Raw genomic sequence first — 19,562 nt, forward strand, 5'->3', positions numbered from 1 at the left:
ATGACCGAGTCGGGGTTTTACGGCCGTTATTTTCTGGTTCCCAAGAAAGACGGCGGCCTCAGGCCGATCTTAGATCTCAGGGCTTTGAACAAAGCGCTCATGAAGAGACCGTTCAAAATGCTCACAGTCAGGAAACTCCTCGCGCACGTCCGCCAGGGGGACTGGTTCATCTCTCTAGACCTGAAAGACGCCTATTTTCAGATCCAGATAAGCCCTCATCACAGGCCATTCCTACGTTTCGCCTTCGAGGGCCAAGTTTATCAGTATGCCGTTCTCCCGTTCGGCCTATCCTTAGCACCCCGTACGTTCACGAAGTGCATGGATACAGTGCTCGCCCCCCTGCGAAGTCAGGGGCTGCGCATACTGAATTATCTGGACGACTGGCTGATTCTAGCAGATTCCCAGACGGAGCTGCTGTCGCACCGCACAGTTCTCCTCAACCATCTGGAAGCGCTGGGACTCTCTGTCAACTGGACAAAGAGCTCTCTCCAGCCCAGTCAAACTATTTCGTTCCTTGGAATAGATTTGAACTCTATCACGATGACGGCTCGCTTATCCACACAGCGCGCGCGCCGTGTTCAGCGACTGGCCGCCTCGTTTCAGATGGGTACCCATACATCCCTGAAATCGCTTCAGAGGATGCTGGGTCATATGGCTTCAGCCTCCGCTGTGCTACAGCTGGGTCTTCTGCACATGCGCCCCCTTCAACTCTGGTTAAAGAGCCGCGTATCCCACCACGAGTGGACGACGGGCCGCCAGATGATCAGGATTACTCAGACATGTATCACTGCACTGCAGCCATGGGCAGTAAGCGAGTGGTTTCAGAGGGGCGTTACCATGGGAACCTTCTCTCGCCGGAAAGTTATCTCGACAGACGCATCCAACTCGGGTTGGGGAGCGGTTTGCGAGGGCTCACCGGCCGCCGGCCAGTGGTCGAGCCACGAGAGTTCCTTACACATAAACTGTCTGGAAATGATCGCGGTCGAGAACGCGCTGCTGTGCTTCCTCCCGCGCATAAACGGTCACCACGTCCTGATTCGCTCCGACAATATGGCCGTGGTATCATACATCAACCGTCAGGGCGGCGTCAGATCCAAGAATCTCTTTCATCTGACACGCCGCATCCTATTGTGGTCCCAGAGTCACCTGCTATCGCTCAGAGCGACGCACGTGCCGGGCCATCTGAACGACGGTCCAGACAGGCTGTCCAGGAACCTGGTCTCCCCCGGAGAATGGTCCCTGCACACTCAAACAGTCCTAACACTGTGGCGCCTATTCGGCAGAGCGGAGATAGATCTTTTCGCGTCAGAAGAGAACGCTCACTGCCCAATATTCTTTTCAAGAGCGAGGACGCGCTAGCCCAGGATTGGCCCCGCCGCCCGCTCTATGCTTTTCCCCCGATTTCTCTGCTACCGCAGGTCATTCAGAGAATCAGGGACTCACGCCACTCGGTGATCCTCATAGCCCCGCGCTGGGAGAATCAGATTTGGTTCCCGGAGCTAACGCGGCTGTCACAGACAGCCCCGTGGCCCATTCCAATCAGAACAGATCTCCTCACTCAAGCCCGCGGCTCGATCTGGCATCCCCATCCACAGCGCTGGGCGCTTCATGCATGGGTGACCAACGACTACGCGTCGAATTGCCAGAAGGGGTTTTGAACACGATCAAACACGCCAGAGCGGATTCTACCAGAAAGCTCTATGCTGCAAAATGGTCTGTGTTCTCCAAATGGTGCACCGACAAGAATTTGGACCCACGGACGTGCGAGGTTTCGTCTTTGCTAGTGTTCCTTCAGGAGATGCTGGATAAGGGCAGGTCCCAATCCACTCTTAAGGTTTACGTGGCAGCCGTCGCGGCGTTCGTTGAACCCCGGCGCGCCCAGTCTCTGGGCAAAGACGAGCTAATCATCCGCTTCCTCAGGGGAGCCAGAAGGATGAACCCCCCTCGCCCCCCTACGGTGCCGGTCTGGGATCTTTCTATAGTTCTAGAAGCTCTGAAAGCCCCACCGTTTGAACCACTTGAGTCCGTGGAGCTAAAATACCTCTCGTTAAAAACCGTTCTTCTGACGGCTCTCGCCTCAGTAAAACGTGTGGGGGACATTCACGCGCTGTCTTCGAGCGCCGCGTGCCTAGAGTTGGACCGAGTGACTCCATAGTCATTCTAAAGCCTAGACACGGTTATGTTCCAAAAGCGATTGGTACCCCTTTCAGGGCGCTAGTGATCTCTCTATCGGCGCTGCCTGCATCCGATAGCGAACGTGACGCTGACCGCCTCTGCCCGGTTCGGGCTATCAGAGTGTACACTACACGCGTTGCCGCGTTCAGACGCTCGGAGCAGCTGTTTGTGTCGTTCGGTGGCCGCACCAAGGGACTAGCCGCCTCGAAACAGACCCTATCCAGGTGGATAGTAGACGCGATTGCCTCTGCTTATGCCGCTAAAGACCTGCCTTGCCCTCTGGGCATCAGGGCTCATTCCACCAGAGGCATGGCCTCATCGTGGGCATGGTCCTGCGGGATTTCCATCCACGACATTTGTGTGGCTGCGGGATGGGCCTCCCCCTCCACTTTTGTCAGATTTTATAACTTGGAAGTTCCAGCTTTACAGGCTAAAATTCTGGCGGTCTAGTACTCACAGCCCTCCTATAGAAGCTGCACTATCGGGAGTTCCATCACAACCGGCTCACCCCTTGTGTTCCCCTATGTGCTTATGCATTAGCCTACACATCACGGCCCGCCTTCGCCGGCCGCCTTGGGCGTTTTTGCACTAGATGATAACGGCCGCTATGCTGGCCGCCGTATTATCTTCATCCACTTATAGATTCCCCCGGTGTTCCCCTGGGATGCTTAGTGGTTACTTAGCGCGCACGGCGTTGACCAGGTGTTCCCGTAGCGTAAGCTAGCTTACGCAATACGAGAGAACCTCTCGTAAGAGAACGAATCGGTTACCTAACGTAACCTCGTTTCTCTCTAGATGAGGGAACGAGTATTGTTTCCCGGCCGTGCTTGCGCCACTAGCGTTTCGCTTCATGCTACAGAATCAACGAACGAGCTGGGAGAGCGACCTTTATACACTGTAGCCACGCCTCTTTTGGCGGGCTGTGACGCAGTAAGCGAGCGCCGTCCGCTCATTGGCCGCGGACTCAGCGCCGCTCTCCCATAGGTTCGTGCATTCTCTCTGAGCGAACCAATGAGCCGCTAGCTAGCCCGCTCATGGTCTGCCTCAGAAGAGACTGCGTTGACAATGATTACAAAATTATGGAATAATTTTTTGGCTTCAACTTCTCAGCAAAGATGAATCTTTCCCGTAGCGTAAGCTAGCTTACGCAATACTCGTTCCCTCATCTAGAGAGAACCGAGGTTACGTTAGGTAACCGATTCGACTCTCCCGATTGCCACTCCGCTAACGTTACTCCACAGTGGAGGCGACCCGCAAGATTAAAACAGTCCGAAAATAAACACTTATTATAGGTGTACCAATGATTCAGGATACTGACTCCAGTACTCACCGATATGGTTTCGGAATCGGAACAACTGAAAGGAAAAAAGTGTGAGACACAGCTCTGGAGCGTCTCAGTTGATTCACAAAACTACCTAACGGATTCTCATAACTCTGCGTGTGTTTCGTGCTGGATGACGGCCGTGCTGAGCGGTGCAGGTACAAAGAAGTAACGTTAGAAGAAGAGAAATGTTTTCATTTCATTTTAAACCACAAACTACTGACTATTTTTTGGACATTATTTAACCGTGTCAAAGACGAACAAAATTTTTAGAATAACAACATTTCTGGCTCCAAGTTTTAGGGGTGCTGAGCTCCTCTTTAGGGGTGCTGAAGCACCCCTGAAAAGGGGCTAGCCTCGCCCATGGCAGCCACTACGGCAGTTGAGTTAATATACATGCTATCTTCCTAATTTAAAAAAAAAATTAATTCATAATACCCGCTGAAATGGGTTGGGTTTTATGACGTTTGATCCTGAAAGGCGTGTTAGGGGTGGGGTCTGGGGCAGCGCTGTGGGGCTACTGGCCCGGCAGTGGAAACGCAAGCCTGGTGCTTGAGGCCCGAGGCCACTAGCTCGGCCCGGCTCGCTGTTAGCTCTGGCCCAGCCCTAGCCCGGCAGTGGAAACGCGGCTTATTATTAGGGGTTCAAGCAAGTGCTGAAACCCTATTGTTATTGTTAATTTACCCATCATGCAACATTCTCCATGTAAAACTGATCAAGCAGGATGAACCGTAAGTCCTAGAGACTTGAAACTTTGGGGGCTGGTAGTACTCACACCACCGACAGCGTCACAAAGGCACGACCCGATCGGCCTCACGGGGGCGCTACAGCAGGCAAAAGAATGAAATGGCTCATAACTCCTCAACCGTGCACACGGTATCATTTAAAGCTTTAAAACTTATTTTTAAAATGTTGTTATCTTCAAGGGCGGGACAAAAGGACAAAAACAAAAAACAAACAAAAAAAAAAACAGGCAATTTGAAAATAGGCAAATAGCCAAACAATAATGCCCAAATGTCAAAATTATGATTGGAACTGAAAAAAAAAAAAAAAATCCAATCAACGTCACACATGGATCTCAAAAATAAGTTTTTTATTTAGATATTTACAACAAATTTTACATATATATGGACACACTTTGAGGACTACTAAAAAGTGGTGCAGATCAGGCAAGACAAGGTGCAAGATGTCAAAATTAAAGGGCACCTATTATGGCTATATAAAATGTTCCTAATATTGTTCTGGGAGTCCCCAACAACAGTTTTACATGTATGCAATGACTAAAAACACTTTTGTTGTCTTATAATATGCGTTTATTTTTACCTGATTTGCTCACCGACTCCCAAATGATTCGTACAACCACTCCTTTGCGTGACACTAATCGGCGGTGATTGGTCAGAAGACCCAGTCAGTTATTGTTTGTTAGCATAACGAATAAACATATTGATAAAGCACTGCAGTACTACAAGATGCTCTATTTTTATGACAACTCCAATAACAGCGACAAACATTTCACATATTAAAAAAAAATGACATTGGAGACCTAGAAGCTGCGCTGAGCGTAACTTAAACACACACATACTTATTGCGCCTTACCTCCTCGCGCCACGATGCTACAAAACTGTACAAAACCCATAAAAGCAACAATTATTAATAATACTTACAGGTTGTGATTCAGAGGAGGAAGCTGATCCATATACACTGGGTAAGTTACTGAGCCCTCCTTTGCATTGTAGAACACAGCGTCTTCTCGACATGATGCTATGATTAAGTATTTGAAAGTGTTCTACACTCCCATCTGCACGCGCAGTAACTGGCCGCGGCCAGTATGTATCTACGTCACGATGTAACACAGCAATGACTCATTTAAAAAACAATTCATTTCATAGACTCAGAGTCGACTCTCACTTTTGAAAGACAATAACTTTATATACGGTGCACTTTCACATATGTAGACTTCGAATTAAAGCCTCTTGTGTTTCACCGTTATTATTTGATTTACGGGACCGGACTCCAGTTATCTTGCCAAGAAAGTTTTATTATATATACTGTATATATGTCAGGAGAGAAACTTCAAAATATTGTATTCATGCCAGGTCTATATGTTTCTCTGTGTTTCTCTGTGTTTCTCTACCTCTCACCCGTCATGCCTATATGTTTCTCTGAGAGCAGTAAAGTAACATTGAGCTTTATACATCAAAGAGAGTCTTACAGATTCCTTGTAAGGCAACAAAACATGTTGCTCTGAGCTTCTTAAAATTAGAACGTATATGTCATGTGTTCATGACTATCCTTGTTGTTTACATCTGTGATACACTTGCATCAGTGGAACATGTTACATTGTACACACCCTTCAGCAAAATATAGTTCCCTTTCGAGGGAACTCTACACTGCGTCGAGAATCGACACTTTGGGGACGCTCCCTAAGCGTGCGCCTCTGAAGTATGAATGAAACTAATCCAATCCTGATTGGTGTTGCGTCGTGACGTAACATGTGACGGCATACCCGGAAGTATAAAAGTGACGTTGTCACAACACACACTAGCTTTCGCTCTTCAGCAAGCGCTTTATGTTGAAACTGTCTGTCTTATTTGGTGTTGTTTGTCACTCAGTTTGAACTGGAAATGGCCAGCGAGCAATTTAAAAAGATGTGTGCATCTCTGCCCTCGTTATGTCACAGGTGGGGACGCACATGCTTTGTGTGTAAATTGTTTGGGAGCGCAGCATGACTTGTGCAGACTGTAAAGCACTTCCTATTAGAGTGCTGCGCTCCCGGCTGGCGTGCTTTGATGAGCACGGTCAGGCTTGCGTTCCCTGCGTTTCTGGTCCCGCGTCCGTTGAGGCGGTGCGGCGATTGAGATCGTGGGGTTCACAGCGGGATCTTGCAGACGAGAATGAGACTGCTGAGGCACTTTTCTCATTCATCGTCTGATGATCCCGTAGCCCCTGTGAGTGGCGCAGAAGTCCGCGCCGCGGCTTCTTCTGACCACGATCAGGTCCCGATACTCAGGCTCTCTGCTTCCAAGGAAGTAGACGTGCTCAGTATCGATACGGATGACCGTGAGTTAGGCGCGCCAGTTCACGGCCAAGCATATGAGGAACTGGTGAGGTTGTGACTCGTGCCGTGGCCAGACTGAACTTCAGCTGGCCACAAAATGAGGAGGGAACGCAAGTTTAAATAAATTGCGTTTCATGCGGCACGGGTCACAGCCTCAGCGCCGGAGTTTGCCGTTTTTCCCCGATCTCCACTAAAAGATCATGAGATCGGGGGATGAACCGCATTCGTCCCGTGTTTCCAAACCCAGTGTCCTAAATTCTTGCGTTTGCCGAGGCAGCGTGTAGATTACGAGTCTACTCTGCAATAAAGATTCTGTGACTGCAGCGCGTAGATTTAAGGTCTGCATTGCAATACGGAAACTTTGACTCGGATCTCTCGTTTGTCGAGGCAAATTTTCTCTCGTGAAAATTACGAGTCTCCTTTCCAATAAGGGAAACTGGCCTGTTCTCCGGCGCTGTAACTTCAATCGTCGACAGGTTTAGGAATAAATAAATAATATATATATATATATATATATATATATAGTAAATAAATAAATATATATAAGATATATATATAAAATATATATGTTGTCCCGCCGTTTTGAACGTTTCGGGCTACATCGATTTCCAGCGAACGCACACTGTGGCGTTCACCCCGACTGTGGTCACAAAATTTTTCCTGCCGGTCATCCGCTTCAGGGACTCGAAGACACCCGAGGTCGGTCTCAAGGGGCTGGTTCCCTTAGTAGATTTTGCAGAATGGCTACACCTTCCAATATATCTATATGGGGCCTGAATATTTTTAAACTGGAAACGATGTATGTTGCCCGCCGTCAGCGACGCTTCGGGCCACATCGGTTTCCAGCGAAAATATTATAACGAAGCATCGTTTATGGTCAAAACATCCATATCGACTACAGCCTGCCGGTATTCCGCTTCAGGAAGTCGAGAAAGATGCTCTCGAAAGACAAAACAGAAAAAAAAAAAAAAAAAAACCAGAGCCACTCTCCAGAGGCTGGTACCCCTAGTATATTTTGTAGAGGCATGGTATCATCTTCCCAACATATCTGCATGGGTCCTACATATAATAGAATCAGGGTACAGACGGCAGTTTGCACACCGCCCCCCAAGTTCTCTGGGGTGGTACAGACTACAGTGGTCCCAGAGCAGGCTCAGGTGATGGAACAAGAAGTTCAAACTCTGCTGCTAAAGGAAGCCATAGAACGTGTTCTTCCTTCAGACAGGGGGTCCGCGTTTTACACCCGGCACTTTATAGTTCCAAAGAAGGATTGGGGGTTAAGGCCAATTCTAGATCTCGGGGTTTTGTACCGATCTCTGAATAGGGAGGTGCAGGTTCGAACGGTTAACTCCAGTAATCGTGAGTCAGATCAGAGGACTGATTTGTCACGATAGATCTAAAAGACGCCTATTTTCACTCCATCCTTCCATGTCACAGGAGATACCTGAGGTTCGCTTTCGAAGCTTACCAATATCGGGTTCTTCCGTTCGGCCTAGCACGCTCTCCCTGCACATTCACCAAATTTATGGATGTAGCCCTTGCTCCACTGAGACTTCAAGACATCCATATATTGATTTATCTCGACGACTGGCTCATTCTGGCTCAGTCTTGGGAAATGGCAGTTCGGCATCGAAATGTCGTCCTTGGCCACATTCTGAAATTGGGGTTGAGACTCAATGCAAAGAGGAGTGTGCTAGAACCATCCCAGTGTACGACATTTTTGGGAGTCATATGGAACTCGATTACGATGTAGGCACGCATGTCTCCCGCACGTATCGAGTCAATTTTGACGGTGGTATCCAGGGTAAAGCTAGGCCAGGCCATCACTGTGAAGCAATTTCAAAGAATGCTGGGCCTCATGGCAGTGACATCCAACATCATTCCCTTGGGGCCTGCTACACATGAGGCCCCTTCAGTGGTGGTTAAAGACCAAGGGGGTTTCTCCCGAGGGAATCCGCTTCATATGATCAGAGTAACGCGCAGATGCCTTTGTTCTCTGAGAATATGGAAGAAACCTTGGGCCAGTGTTGGGAGTGTCATGTCGCCGGAAACCGTTTCGACAGACGCCTCCCTCACTGGCTGGGGCGCGGTCATGGACGACCGTTTGCCAGGGGTCTATGGCAGGACCATCATCTTTCTTGGCATATAAACTGCCTAGAGATGATGGCTGTGTTCAGGACTTTGAGGAGCTTCCTCCCAGACATCAAAGGTCACCACGTCCTAGTACGGTCAGTGGTAGCCTATCTGAACCGACAAGGGGGAATCAGATCGCGCCCTCTGTGCAGACTGACGCATCAGATTATCCTTTGGTCCCAAGGGAAAATACTCTCTATCAGAGCAATGTATATTCCGGGGGTTCAGAATCAGGGGGCAGACATCCTGTTGAGAAAACCATACTTAGCTCTTGGGCTCCATCCACCAGGAGATTATATGACCTCAAGGGGAATGTGTTTGTCACTTGGTGTAGAGAACTTGGGTTAAATCCAATAAACTGCCCGGTGGCTTCAGTTCTGGGATTTCTCCAAGATCGTTTCTCTAAGGGTCTCTCCCCGTCCACGCTTAGGGTGTACGTGGCTGCCATTGCGGTTTTCCACGCACCGTTAAGTGATGGGCCTCTGGGGAGGCACCAGTTGGTCATTCGGTTTATCCTTGGTACTTGGAGGATGAGGCCGGCAGCCAGGTCCAGGGTTCCTGCCTAGGACCTGGCAATAGTTCTGGAGGGGTTATCCCTGCCCCCTTCGAACCTTTAGAGTCGGCTTCGCCTAAGGACTTAACACTGAAAATGGCTTTTCGCTTAGCAATTACCTCACTTAAGAGGGTGGGAGATTTCCAAGCCCTGGCAGTAATGCCAGCTTGCTTGGAGTTTGCCCCTGGCAGAGTGAAGGCCTTTTTACACCCGAGTCCGGGCTACGTGCCTAAAGTTCCATCGAATACGGCTCATTCTATAGTCCCTCAGGCATTCCATCCTCCACCTCATGTGTCGGCGGAAGTGGAGAGGCTTCACTTGCTCTGCCCAGTCAGAGCTTGAGCTTGTACCTTGAGGGGTCCTCTTCTTGGAGAAGGTTGGAACAATTGGACTAGTATGTTCTGGGTCACCTAAGAGGGGGCTCCCGGCAACCAAACAAACTATTAGCAACTGGATCGTCCAGGCTATTACTGAGGCTTACAAGGTGCGCGGTTTGCCTTCACCTTTTACCTTGTGGGCACAGTCAACTAGAGGCATGGCTTCCTCTAGGGCCCTTCTTTCGGGAGTACCTCTTCAGGAGATCTGCGAGGCAGCCGGCTGGGCTACCCCACATACTTTCATAAAATTTTACAGTCTCCACCTTCCCAGTACACCCGGTGCACAGGTGCTCAGTCCTTGCTGAGTGCCTAAACAGTTTCACTCCAGGACAGGCCTATTCGGTGCGTGGCCTAGTGGGCACTCGTTCCCCAAAGTGTCGATTCTCGACGCAGTGTAGAGTTCCCTCGAAAGGGAACGTCTCGGGTTATGACTATAACCCTTGTTCCCTGAGAAGGGAACGAGACACTGCGTCGTTCTGCCACGCCCCCTTTAGGCCTTAGAGCGTCTTGCTTCATCGCGAGGCTAGTGTGTGTTGTGACAACGTCACTTTTATACTTCCGGGTATGCCGTCACATGTTACGTCACGACGCAACACCAATCAGGATTGGATTAGTTTCATTCATACTTCAGAGGCGCACGCTTAGGGAGCGTCCCCAAAGTGTCGATTCTCGACGCAGTGTCTCGTTCCCTTCTCAGGGAACAAGGGTTATAGTCATAACCCGAGACGTTTTCCTCTGTCTGACATATGATCATTCCATGGATCCATGCTATCTAGTTCCCTCATGCATTCAAACTCATGCTTTTGAAACTCCATAAGATAATACATTGATTATGAATATTAATAAAGAATAATAATAATACAGATACATAATATTTAATAATGAAATAATATTAAAAGATGAAATTTTAGTCTTCAACATATAAAATTTTGCAGGATGTTTTCATTGCCTTACAGCTGTATTCCACACTAAATGAACAGTCATTTTCAAAAACCCATGTTAGGGGCTCTTTAAGGGTTAGATTTTAGTGAAGTAAATTGCCTGTATTTGCTGTAAATGTTCTTTCCTATGTTCTAATTTTATTTGGATCCCCCATTGGACCTCTTCCTGGGTTCACAACAATCAAACACAAAACTACATTTAATCAAAAACAATAAAAAGTTAGGTCAATTAACCAAACATTCATTCCAAACATCAAAACCAACAATTTGAGATTTGGAAAACCCCCACGCGCTCAGGCGCTGGCGGGCAGGCAACGGGCTCAGGCGGATGGGACAGGAGATCGTGCTGGATGTCTCCCAAGGTGAGTGAGCAACTACACACCCACAGCGTGCGGTCAATCAATTTATTAAGAGGTAGGTTGAGATCATCAAGCAGTAGTATCTGGTTAAGTGGATCATCTAACCCGCTCCAGAACTGCTGCTGAAGGAAGTCCTCATCCCAACTCCCATCCTGGTAAAGTCGAAGGTAAACTCCTCTAGAGTCTTACCATTGTGGTCGAACATAGTGAAATCCATGGGCTGTACAGAAGCACTAACTGGAGATCGCAGAGGATTTGCAGCGTCGAGTGCAAGTTGCGTCGGATACTCTTTATGGGTCACACGCTGGTGGGTTCAGTCACATCCCCTACTGCGACCACCACGGGTTCCCGTAAACCTCGCCAACCAAGTTCCCACAAAATGTTGATTCATAGTTGCTGGTGATTGTCTGTAAATCACTTTCTTCACCTCTCTTTGTGCGGGTCAAGCCTTCTGTCAGGATACAGGCCCGGAGACAGAGGTAAGTGAATAAACATAAATCTTTATTTCAAGTTCAAAGGTGAGTGTTCAAAGTTTCAGAGGTGAATTCGAGTAGGATACCTTGCAGGAATCCTCTTCAGAGTAATCAACATCAAACTAACACAGTCCAGTGATACTTGCCTTTCTCTTTCAGATCATCCATCAGCAAACGAGACTCAGGAAGATTACAAGGACTCAGGAAACACGGATCAAGGAGCAGATTCTGGGAACATCAGAACATGGACAAAGAGGTTAGTATTTTCAGGTGAGTATACGTTACATTACTGGTGCGTGATGACTCAGCGTGTTCTTTGGCTAGGGTCCGTTCCTGTTGGAGGCTTGACCGTGACTGAGTGAAAACTGGGAGTTTATATGGAGCTGGCTGCTGATTTGGAACAGGTGCAGCTGATTTGGAGTCAGCAGAGTGACTGCAGGTGTGTGGTGAAGAGGTTTCTGGGAAATGTAGTGCAGATCTATACGGTAACCGTTAAAAACTATACAAAAATTGAGAGTACAGGAAATTAGGAATTCTAGACACAGAAATATTTCTTATAAAACAAAGCAGAGACAATCTTTCACCAGTAGGCTACATTCTTATACTTACATTTTTTTTTTGTCTTTATGCACTCGACAAAACCACTGGGCAATAATCTAAGCTAGACCCATTGTTTTAGAAATATAGTTGTTACCCGGTATCCTAGGCCACCAGCTAATGACTTGAGAGTTGGAAAAAGTTAAGAAAAAGAAAGAATTAAAATGTTATACAAAGAAACATAATTCATCCTATCACTGATTATGCTGCAGTGACTGACACCCCTGAGAGCCAACAGTCGCAGCATATTCATTAGACCCGCCCACAGTTTGTGCCAACCCTGCAGCCAGTCAGCATGAATAGATGAGGGAATCAGATGAGAACAGGTCAGACAAGGCCAAGCACACGAAGCACCTGAAACTCCTTTCATTAAATTATTATCGAACGGGAACTGTGATTGAGTGTACTTGGAAACTTTGGATGCGTCAGGCTGGTGTGTCGTCAGAGAGAGAAAATTTCAGAAATTATTTGATTTGATATGAGTTGAGTTGAGTAGGCCGCACTCACTATTGGGAGGAAGGAATTCTGGGAGAAATTCTGAATCATTGTGTTTTGAGTCAAATTCAATATCTGATTACATTTCTTTACGTACATCTGTGTTATAGAATGTGTATTTTGTTTTATTAAAGTTATTTGAGTCAAGGTGAAAGAAACAGATGCAGTATTGGGTTTGGGAGTTTTAATTTTTCTTCACAAATTGTATGAAATGGCGGAACTTCACTAAATTGAATCATTGTTGAATTATTCATCCAAAAGAAACGACTAGTCAGTAGCGGTGTAACGGTTCACAAAATTCACGTTTCGGTGTATACGATTTTTTTATATGATACACTGGTGTCACAGTTCAGTTCGTTTCAGATACAGCAAAAAGAAATAAATGCCAAAGAAATTTCCTTGATTTATTTATTTTCTTTTTTAAATTAAAACTAGCATCATAAAGTATGATCTTTTTTTTTTTTTTTACTTTGAGTAAAGATGGAGCTATACTTGACTCTTCTTAGGAACATATAAAACAAAATCAGCTCCTTGCTCCTTGAAAAAAAAATGTAATGTAATATTGTAATAGTTATAAACTACGGTTTATTTTTTATTTCAGATTAACATTTGAGGGCAGCAATTTTATTCATAATATTGAAATAAAACCAACGTAACGTAACTTGAACGCATTGTAGCCTAACTTACTATTCCTGACAAACTTCCATGTTTACAATCACACAATCATTGACCCCAAAACCCAAGAGTTTCCAATGGCATCCGCTGTAAAAAGCTGAATAAAGCTCCTAGATTACTTACAATTTTCCACAACTTACATTGTCGGGAGTTTTTTGTCAACTGAAATTTCTTGGAAAGATGTTTTTCCAGTGTTTCATGAGCAGAACAGTCCGAAAACACACTAAATAACAGTACAGCCCATTGAAGAGATGCATGTCTATCCCTCACAGCCTCGCTTTCATTCTCATTTAAAAACAAAGATGGCGCTACCGTGAATTATTATGGTAATAAATAATAAATGGTTACTTTGTTTACGCATACACACACATACACATACCCACACTCACTCACATACACACTTAGATCAAACACTTAAATCACTCTTATGTCACTTCTGGAATTATGGAATTACAAGATTGCTCACTACTGCACTATGTTGGTTTGTATATATGTCTGACTGTTTATGCTAAAGCTTTCATAACATAGACTTTGAATGCTCTCTTCCAATGTATACTTGTGGATTTGTCATACAGTACATGATTCTGATTGCGTTTACAATTTCTGATGGAATTCCGTAATGACATAGGATGGCAAACATCATCTCTCGATCAATTGATTCAAACGCTTTCTTGAAGTCGAAAAAGGTAGTATACATTGAGATGTCTTGTGCTTCCATCCATGAACCTACGAAGGATGTGTATCTGTTGAGAACATACTCGGCCTGTTCTGAAACCTGCTTGGTTGTTTCTAAACAGTTTGTCGACCGGAACTCTTATGCGATTGAGAATTACTCTATTGTAAACTTTGGATGCTATGGACATTAGGCTGATTCCTCAATAGTTAGGCATGAGCTATGGGTTACCTTTGTTTGGTATTGGCTTCATCAAGCTTGATTTCCATTGTGTTGGTGCTGTGAGATTTTCGTAGACCAACTGACAGACGTTGTGAAGTTGATTTACTACGAATTCACCTCCGTCTTTTAATACTTCAGCTGTCATGGCATAATCTGGGCCGGGGGTTTTGTTACGGTTGAGTGTAGTTATGGTGTCATCAACTTCTGCTATTGTTATTTTACCCAATTTTATACCTGGGATGTCCGCTGTTGGAATTGGGCAGTTGTTCGGTTGATTTTGGAACTCTTGTTGTTCAGGAGTGTTGAGAAGTAGTTGGCCCATTCTTTTAAAAGATTTTCTGAAAGATCTGACTTTTCTAGAGGAAGCATCTTTGGGCTTTTCACTGATTTTATGAATAAGCTTCAAAACTTTGCGATTTTCATGTTTGTTGACTGCTCACTCTAGGGCATCGAGTTTAGAGTTGATATGTGCCTCATTGTCCATATAGAATGCTTTCGAAACGTCTTTTTCGGCAGTGGCTCAGTGGTTCATGTAGGTTGTTACAAACCTGAAGTTTGGTGTTTTAATCCCCTGTTCCACCTGACCAAATGTCGAGGTGTCCATGAGCAAGACACCTAACCCCAGCTGCTCACAATCTGGATGGCGTCTTGCATGGCTGACACTGCCGTTGGTGTATTAATGAGTGAGTGAATGGATGAATGTGAGGCAATATGTAAAGCACTTTGGTGGCCATTGGGTCTGTGAAAGCGCTATATAAATGCAATCCGTTTACCATTTTTTTTTTGCTTTTCACATCATTCTTTTTTGTCTTTTGAATTTTGTGTGCGCTCGTATTTTGCCTTGAGAACTCCTTCATTGATTAGCTTCTTCATTGATTAAGTGTTGGGGCTAATCAAGCTTAGTTTGGATTTTGGCCTTTTCTCCAGAATTTTCTCACAGGGTCTGACAAGTGCAGAGTCTAATGCGTTGGTTCACTGTTTTATGGATTCCGGTGGGTCAAGGCGTTTTGTTTCATTGAAGAGTGCTTCAAAACGATTCCGCACCCCCATATTGAATGCATTTTTCAGTTATGGGTCTTTCAGTTTTTTAACATTGAAGCCGCATCTCTTGTCCGGTTTGATTTTCGGTTTTCGTAGGCAGAGCTCGAACTTGGTGCACACAATTTTATGGTCAGAGCCAATGTTGCCGGTATTATCTGCAAGGCATTTTTTAACAGAAGTCCACCACTTTGTGGTCATATTGGCGATCATGGCACGAAAAAACAATTAAAACTTAATTTTGGAAAAATAGTTTGTATTAAAAATGTGTATATGGTAACACTTTATTTTGATGGTCCCCCTATAGAACTGGCTTTCTGTTAATACAATGGCTTTCTGTTAATACAATACAGTGAATGACACCCATATGAGGTATACCAGTGGCTGACATAATCATGGCAGTTTAGCGTTAAGTGATCAATATACACCAAAGCAAAAGATAACGTGTATACCATCATTTCTAATAACATTATTTTTATCTTACATTTGATAATGGACAATCTCAGCACTAAATCGCTTTCCATCAGTTCTTTTTCATGAATTGGAATGTGTGCAAAGGGTTGTGGGTGATTTAAGGACATGAAGGATACACTTCAAAATGATCTGAATGAAGGACATGAAACAAAGTCTGCTTTCCAAGGATCCTTCAAATTGAGACGGCCTTCAGCTGCACTTCATGACATGGCAGTTGAGATATGCAGCCTTATAAAAAGCACCACACACTTGAATGAATTGAAAATGCTTGCTCTGCTCCATGCCATTGGACACACTCACCGTTAAGCTGCATATCTCGACTGCCACATCATCAAGCTCTATCAAAGGAGGTCTTAGAAAGATTAGTGTTTGATTAGGGTTGTAACTAAACTGCAATAATTGTGAAAAATGATTCAGGGAATGCATTTAATCAAAAGAACCTTAATTAAGACAATAAAACAAGCTAAAGCAGTTAATTAAAAAGTGTAGTCTCGCATAGCCAGACCATAGAGTGTAAAAAATATGTACAAAGCGTCTGTGACGTCACCCATAGACTCTCTAAAGAATAAGACTCTCTAAGAGAAAAAAGGTTTGAAGCTGTTTATGGGGGGTATGGGCGGCGCCATACTGTAAAATCTTGGGAAATGCAAAATACAAAAGTTTCAGAAAGGATACAGAGGTGGTATGATGTGTTGTGTCAGATCGTCAAATTCACTCGGCGCAGCCCATATCAGCTATCAATCAAAGTTAACCGCCCTTTGTCATACATTTTACATCTAAATATGATCTAAACTAACTAGTTAGAAAAAAATTCACCCCCCTCACAGTTGTCAGGCACTCGGAACCTATCAAAAAATACAATAAAAGTCCATGGGACCAAACTGTAAACATATGAATTTATGCTGTGAAAATGGATATTTTAATATGACGTCTATGGATATTTGCTCCCTTTTGGGACCAGCCTCTAGCGGATTTGAGATGTATTGCAGTTTTTCGCACTTCCGGGTAGGCTTCATCTTTCAGATTAGAATGTTGCCGCTTGAGCCAGACCTTCAGACTGACAGCAGAAGTTCTGGACTCTATCACAGCATTTCTTGGCCAAGGACCGCTCAAGAGGACGTTTGACTGACATGTAACACAACATTACAGTTCGTTTTGTTTTACGTCTTGTTTTGGGGCTTGACAATATAATGTCGATGTCCCTACAATAACAGACACCTTGTGCATCTAAGAAATTATGAATTCAAGAACATTGTGCAAGTTTACTGCATCAATGGAGCTGCGAACTTCACATACTTTTGAAAATTCAGCGTTTACATTTATATTTATTCATTTAGCTGACACTTTTATCCAAATCGACTTACAATTGCTATATATGTCAGAGGTCACACTCCTCTGGAACAACTAGGGGTTAAGTGTCTTGCTCAGGGACACATTGGTGTCTCACAGTGGATTCGAACCGAGGTCTCTCACACCAAAGGCATGTGTCTTATCCACTGTGCCATCACCACCCCTTAGTTGATCTTGGTAAGCGCTCATTGTCACAGTTGTAAACACAACGTCTTTCTTCCACGAGGGGTTTTGGCGTCACAGCATTTGTTTTCCATGGCGCACATCTCCCGGAAATCCTGTAGAATTCAACCATCAGATCGCGACTTCGAAACTCTGGAAGTGTTTCCAGAAATGTGTGCCATATGCATCAGACATTCAGCCAACAGTCTGTGGGAGGTTGAGACTAATCCAAGAGAGACCATAATGATGTAGTTTTACAATACCAAATTTCAGTACATACAGTACACCAGTATAGCAATACTGGAGAAAACATGTAAGTGCATTACAGACACAAGTATAAGTAATGATTATTATATGTAACCTACAATTAATACACTTAATGTGTAATTATTTTGTGCCGCTGCTTATGATTATACATTATATCTGTTGTTATAACCACTGTGTATTGTTAATGGTAACAGGGACACTGTGTAACCTATAGGGGAAACATATTAACCAGCAAAGGTCACTGCTCAGTTCCTCAGTTTGAAGGTAGAATATGTGGGGTTTGAGTTGATAGGCAGTCTCTAGTTTATCTGATTAACTATTATCTAGTGGCTGTCATGCAGGTGCAGTTGGAACGTGGAGTTAATTGTATTTTTGTAACACTGCAATCTCTCTGCAGGGTATCAAGGATCACATCGCCTTTGTTATCACTGTCCCCACTGCGCTGGCTATTTTCCTCACTATCTTTGTTCTGGTCTGCATCGAGTCCGTCTTCAAGAAGCTGCTCCATGTATTTTCCTTGGTGATCTGGGCCTGCCTGGTTGCCATGGGTTACCTCTTTATGTTTTTTGGAGGAATCATCTGTCCCTGGGATCAGGTAAGACAACTGCGTTATCAGCACCCTAAGGTTGTTTTCATTCATGGGCCTTTTGCCTGATATAGGCTAGCTCAGATCAGATGGGTTGAGAACCAGTGGGAAAAAGTAACACAAAATTGACTGGAGAGAAAAACAGCACAATACTTTAATAAAAAAAAGGAATGTGTACGTGTACTGGTGTATAGGATAGACCCAAGTGAGCAAATAAAATTTTGGTTCAGAGTCACTTTTACTATAGGTAATTCAGCCTTTGTCAAGTCAACTGCTTTTCTGTGATGCATAGAAGTGATTTTAGGACAGAGGTCTACATTTTCTAAATCCGTTCTAGAATTTTGTTGGAATCCCAGCGAATTCTCAATTAAAATTTAAGATATCCAGAAAGATAAACAGAAAATATTTCAGTGAAGAACAGAAAAAAAGTTCTTTATTTATTTGCATTACATTTTTGAGGCCAAGTGTATACTATTTCAGCAGTACTATTTCATCCCAAATATCAACTCACATGCATATGACTGCAGCTTATTTAGTGAAAACCTTGAAAGTCAGTCATATTGGCAAGTTAGTGGCAAAATGCTAAGTCAAAATCTTTTATTTATTTATTTACTTAATTACTTCATTTCTGAATCTATTCTACTTTGTAAGTTTTGACCATCAAACATGTCCAAATGCATGACAGATTGAACTGATAAAAAGGTTACATTTTGTACATTTTTTACTTGACACACACATCTTACATACTTATAAAATGAAATGTGAATTATCCAGCTTTATCCTCCCTTGTTAATGATGATTAAATAAAGTTTATATTGTGCTACTCCCATGGCAGCTGAGCCACCCGCATGCTGACCTGCATGTCTAGTGAGGATAATTGTGTTCAACATTAATCAAAATGCTGCAAATGCGTGACTTGGGAATTCAGACAGTAATCAGAAGTCTACCCTAGCTATTCTGAACGTTCCTATTAAGGATGAACAATTTACTAAGGATTAAGGAGGAAATAAACATTAGCCAGTTTGTCAAGTAAAATAACATAAAAAGTCATTAAATGAAGAATATAAGCTGCTAATAACTTGCTGTATTAAAATAAGAACCAGTATTTGTCACTGACATATTATATCTCTGGAGTTGGCGGCATATGGTGAAAGACAAACAGGACTGATGTCAGACGTGTAGGGAAGGATGACTTCCCGTTTTAGTCAATATCTCTGCTTGGTTCCGGATTAAGGGCTGATAGGGCAATTCTCAATACACAGACCCCATGTTAATTCACTACACAACAATTGGACCTCATAACATATTTCAGGAAAAGTGTGTAATATTCACTAACCACTTGCAATTCAGTTCAACTAGCTACTGAATACACAGACATAGGGCTGTGCCATGAGTATTGAAATTTCTTAATACAAATTAGGTTTATTATAGAATCCTGATTAAGCCTTGAGGCCTGTTCACACCAGCGATGCAAATAATTTATTTGAAGTTTGAAAATTGTTCTGATGTCGAAAGATGGAAACAAAGAGCCAATCACCTAGCTAAAAAAAATATGTATTATGTTTATATTTTTACCATTAAGTTATGAGAAAGTTATTTCTAATATTTTCTGTTTATGTTCTCCGAACGTTCA

General features: G+C 44.2%; 1 protein-coding gene across 1 annotated transcript in view; it reads left to right on the top strand.

The window, feature by feature from the left end:
• Positions 1 to 19,562, top strand: part of adcy2a (adenylate cyclase 2a) — a 186,986-nt gene that overhangs the window by 17,458 nt on the left and 149,966 nt on the right. The window contains exon 2 of the mRNA XM_039694380.2: positions 17,741 to 17,938. Within this exon, the coding sequence (XP_039550314.1) occupies positions 17,741 to 17,938 (198 nt within the window). The remainder of the gene's footprint in view (positions 1 to 17,740; positions 17,939 to 19,562) is intronic.

This window comes from Pimephales promelas, chromosome 12 (genome assembly GCF_988280905.1).
Source record: "Pimephales promelas chromosome 12, fPimPro1.hap1.1, whole genome shotgun sequence".
In the NCBI taxonomy this organism is placed as follows: Eukaryota; Metazoa; Chordata; class Actinopteri; order Cypriniformes; family Leuciscidae; genus Pimephales; species Pimephales promelas.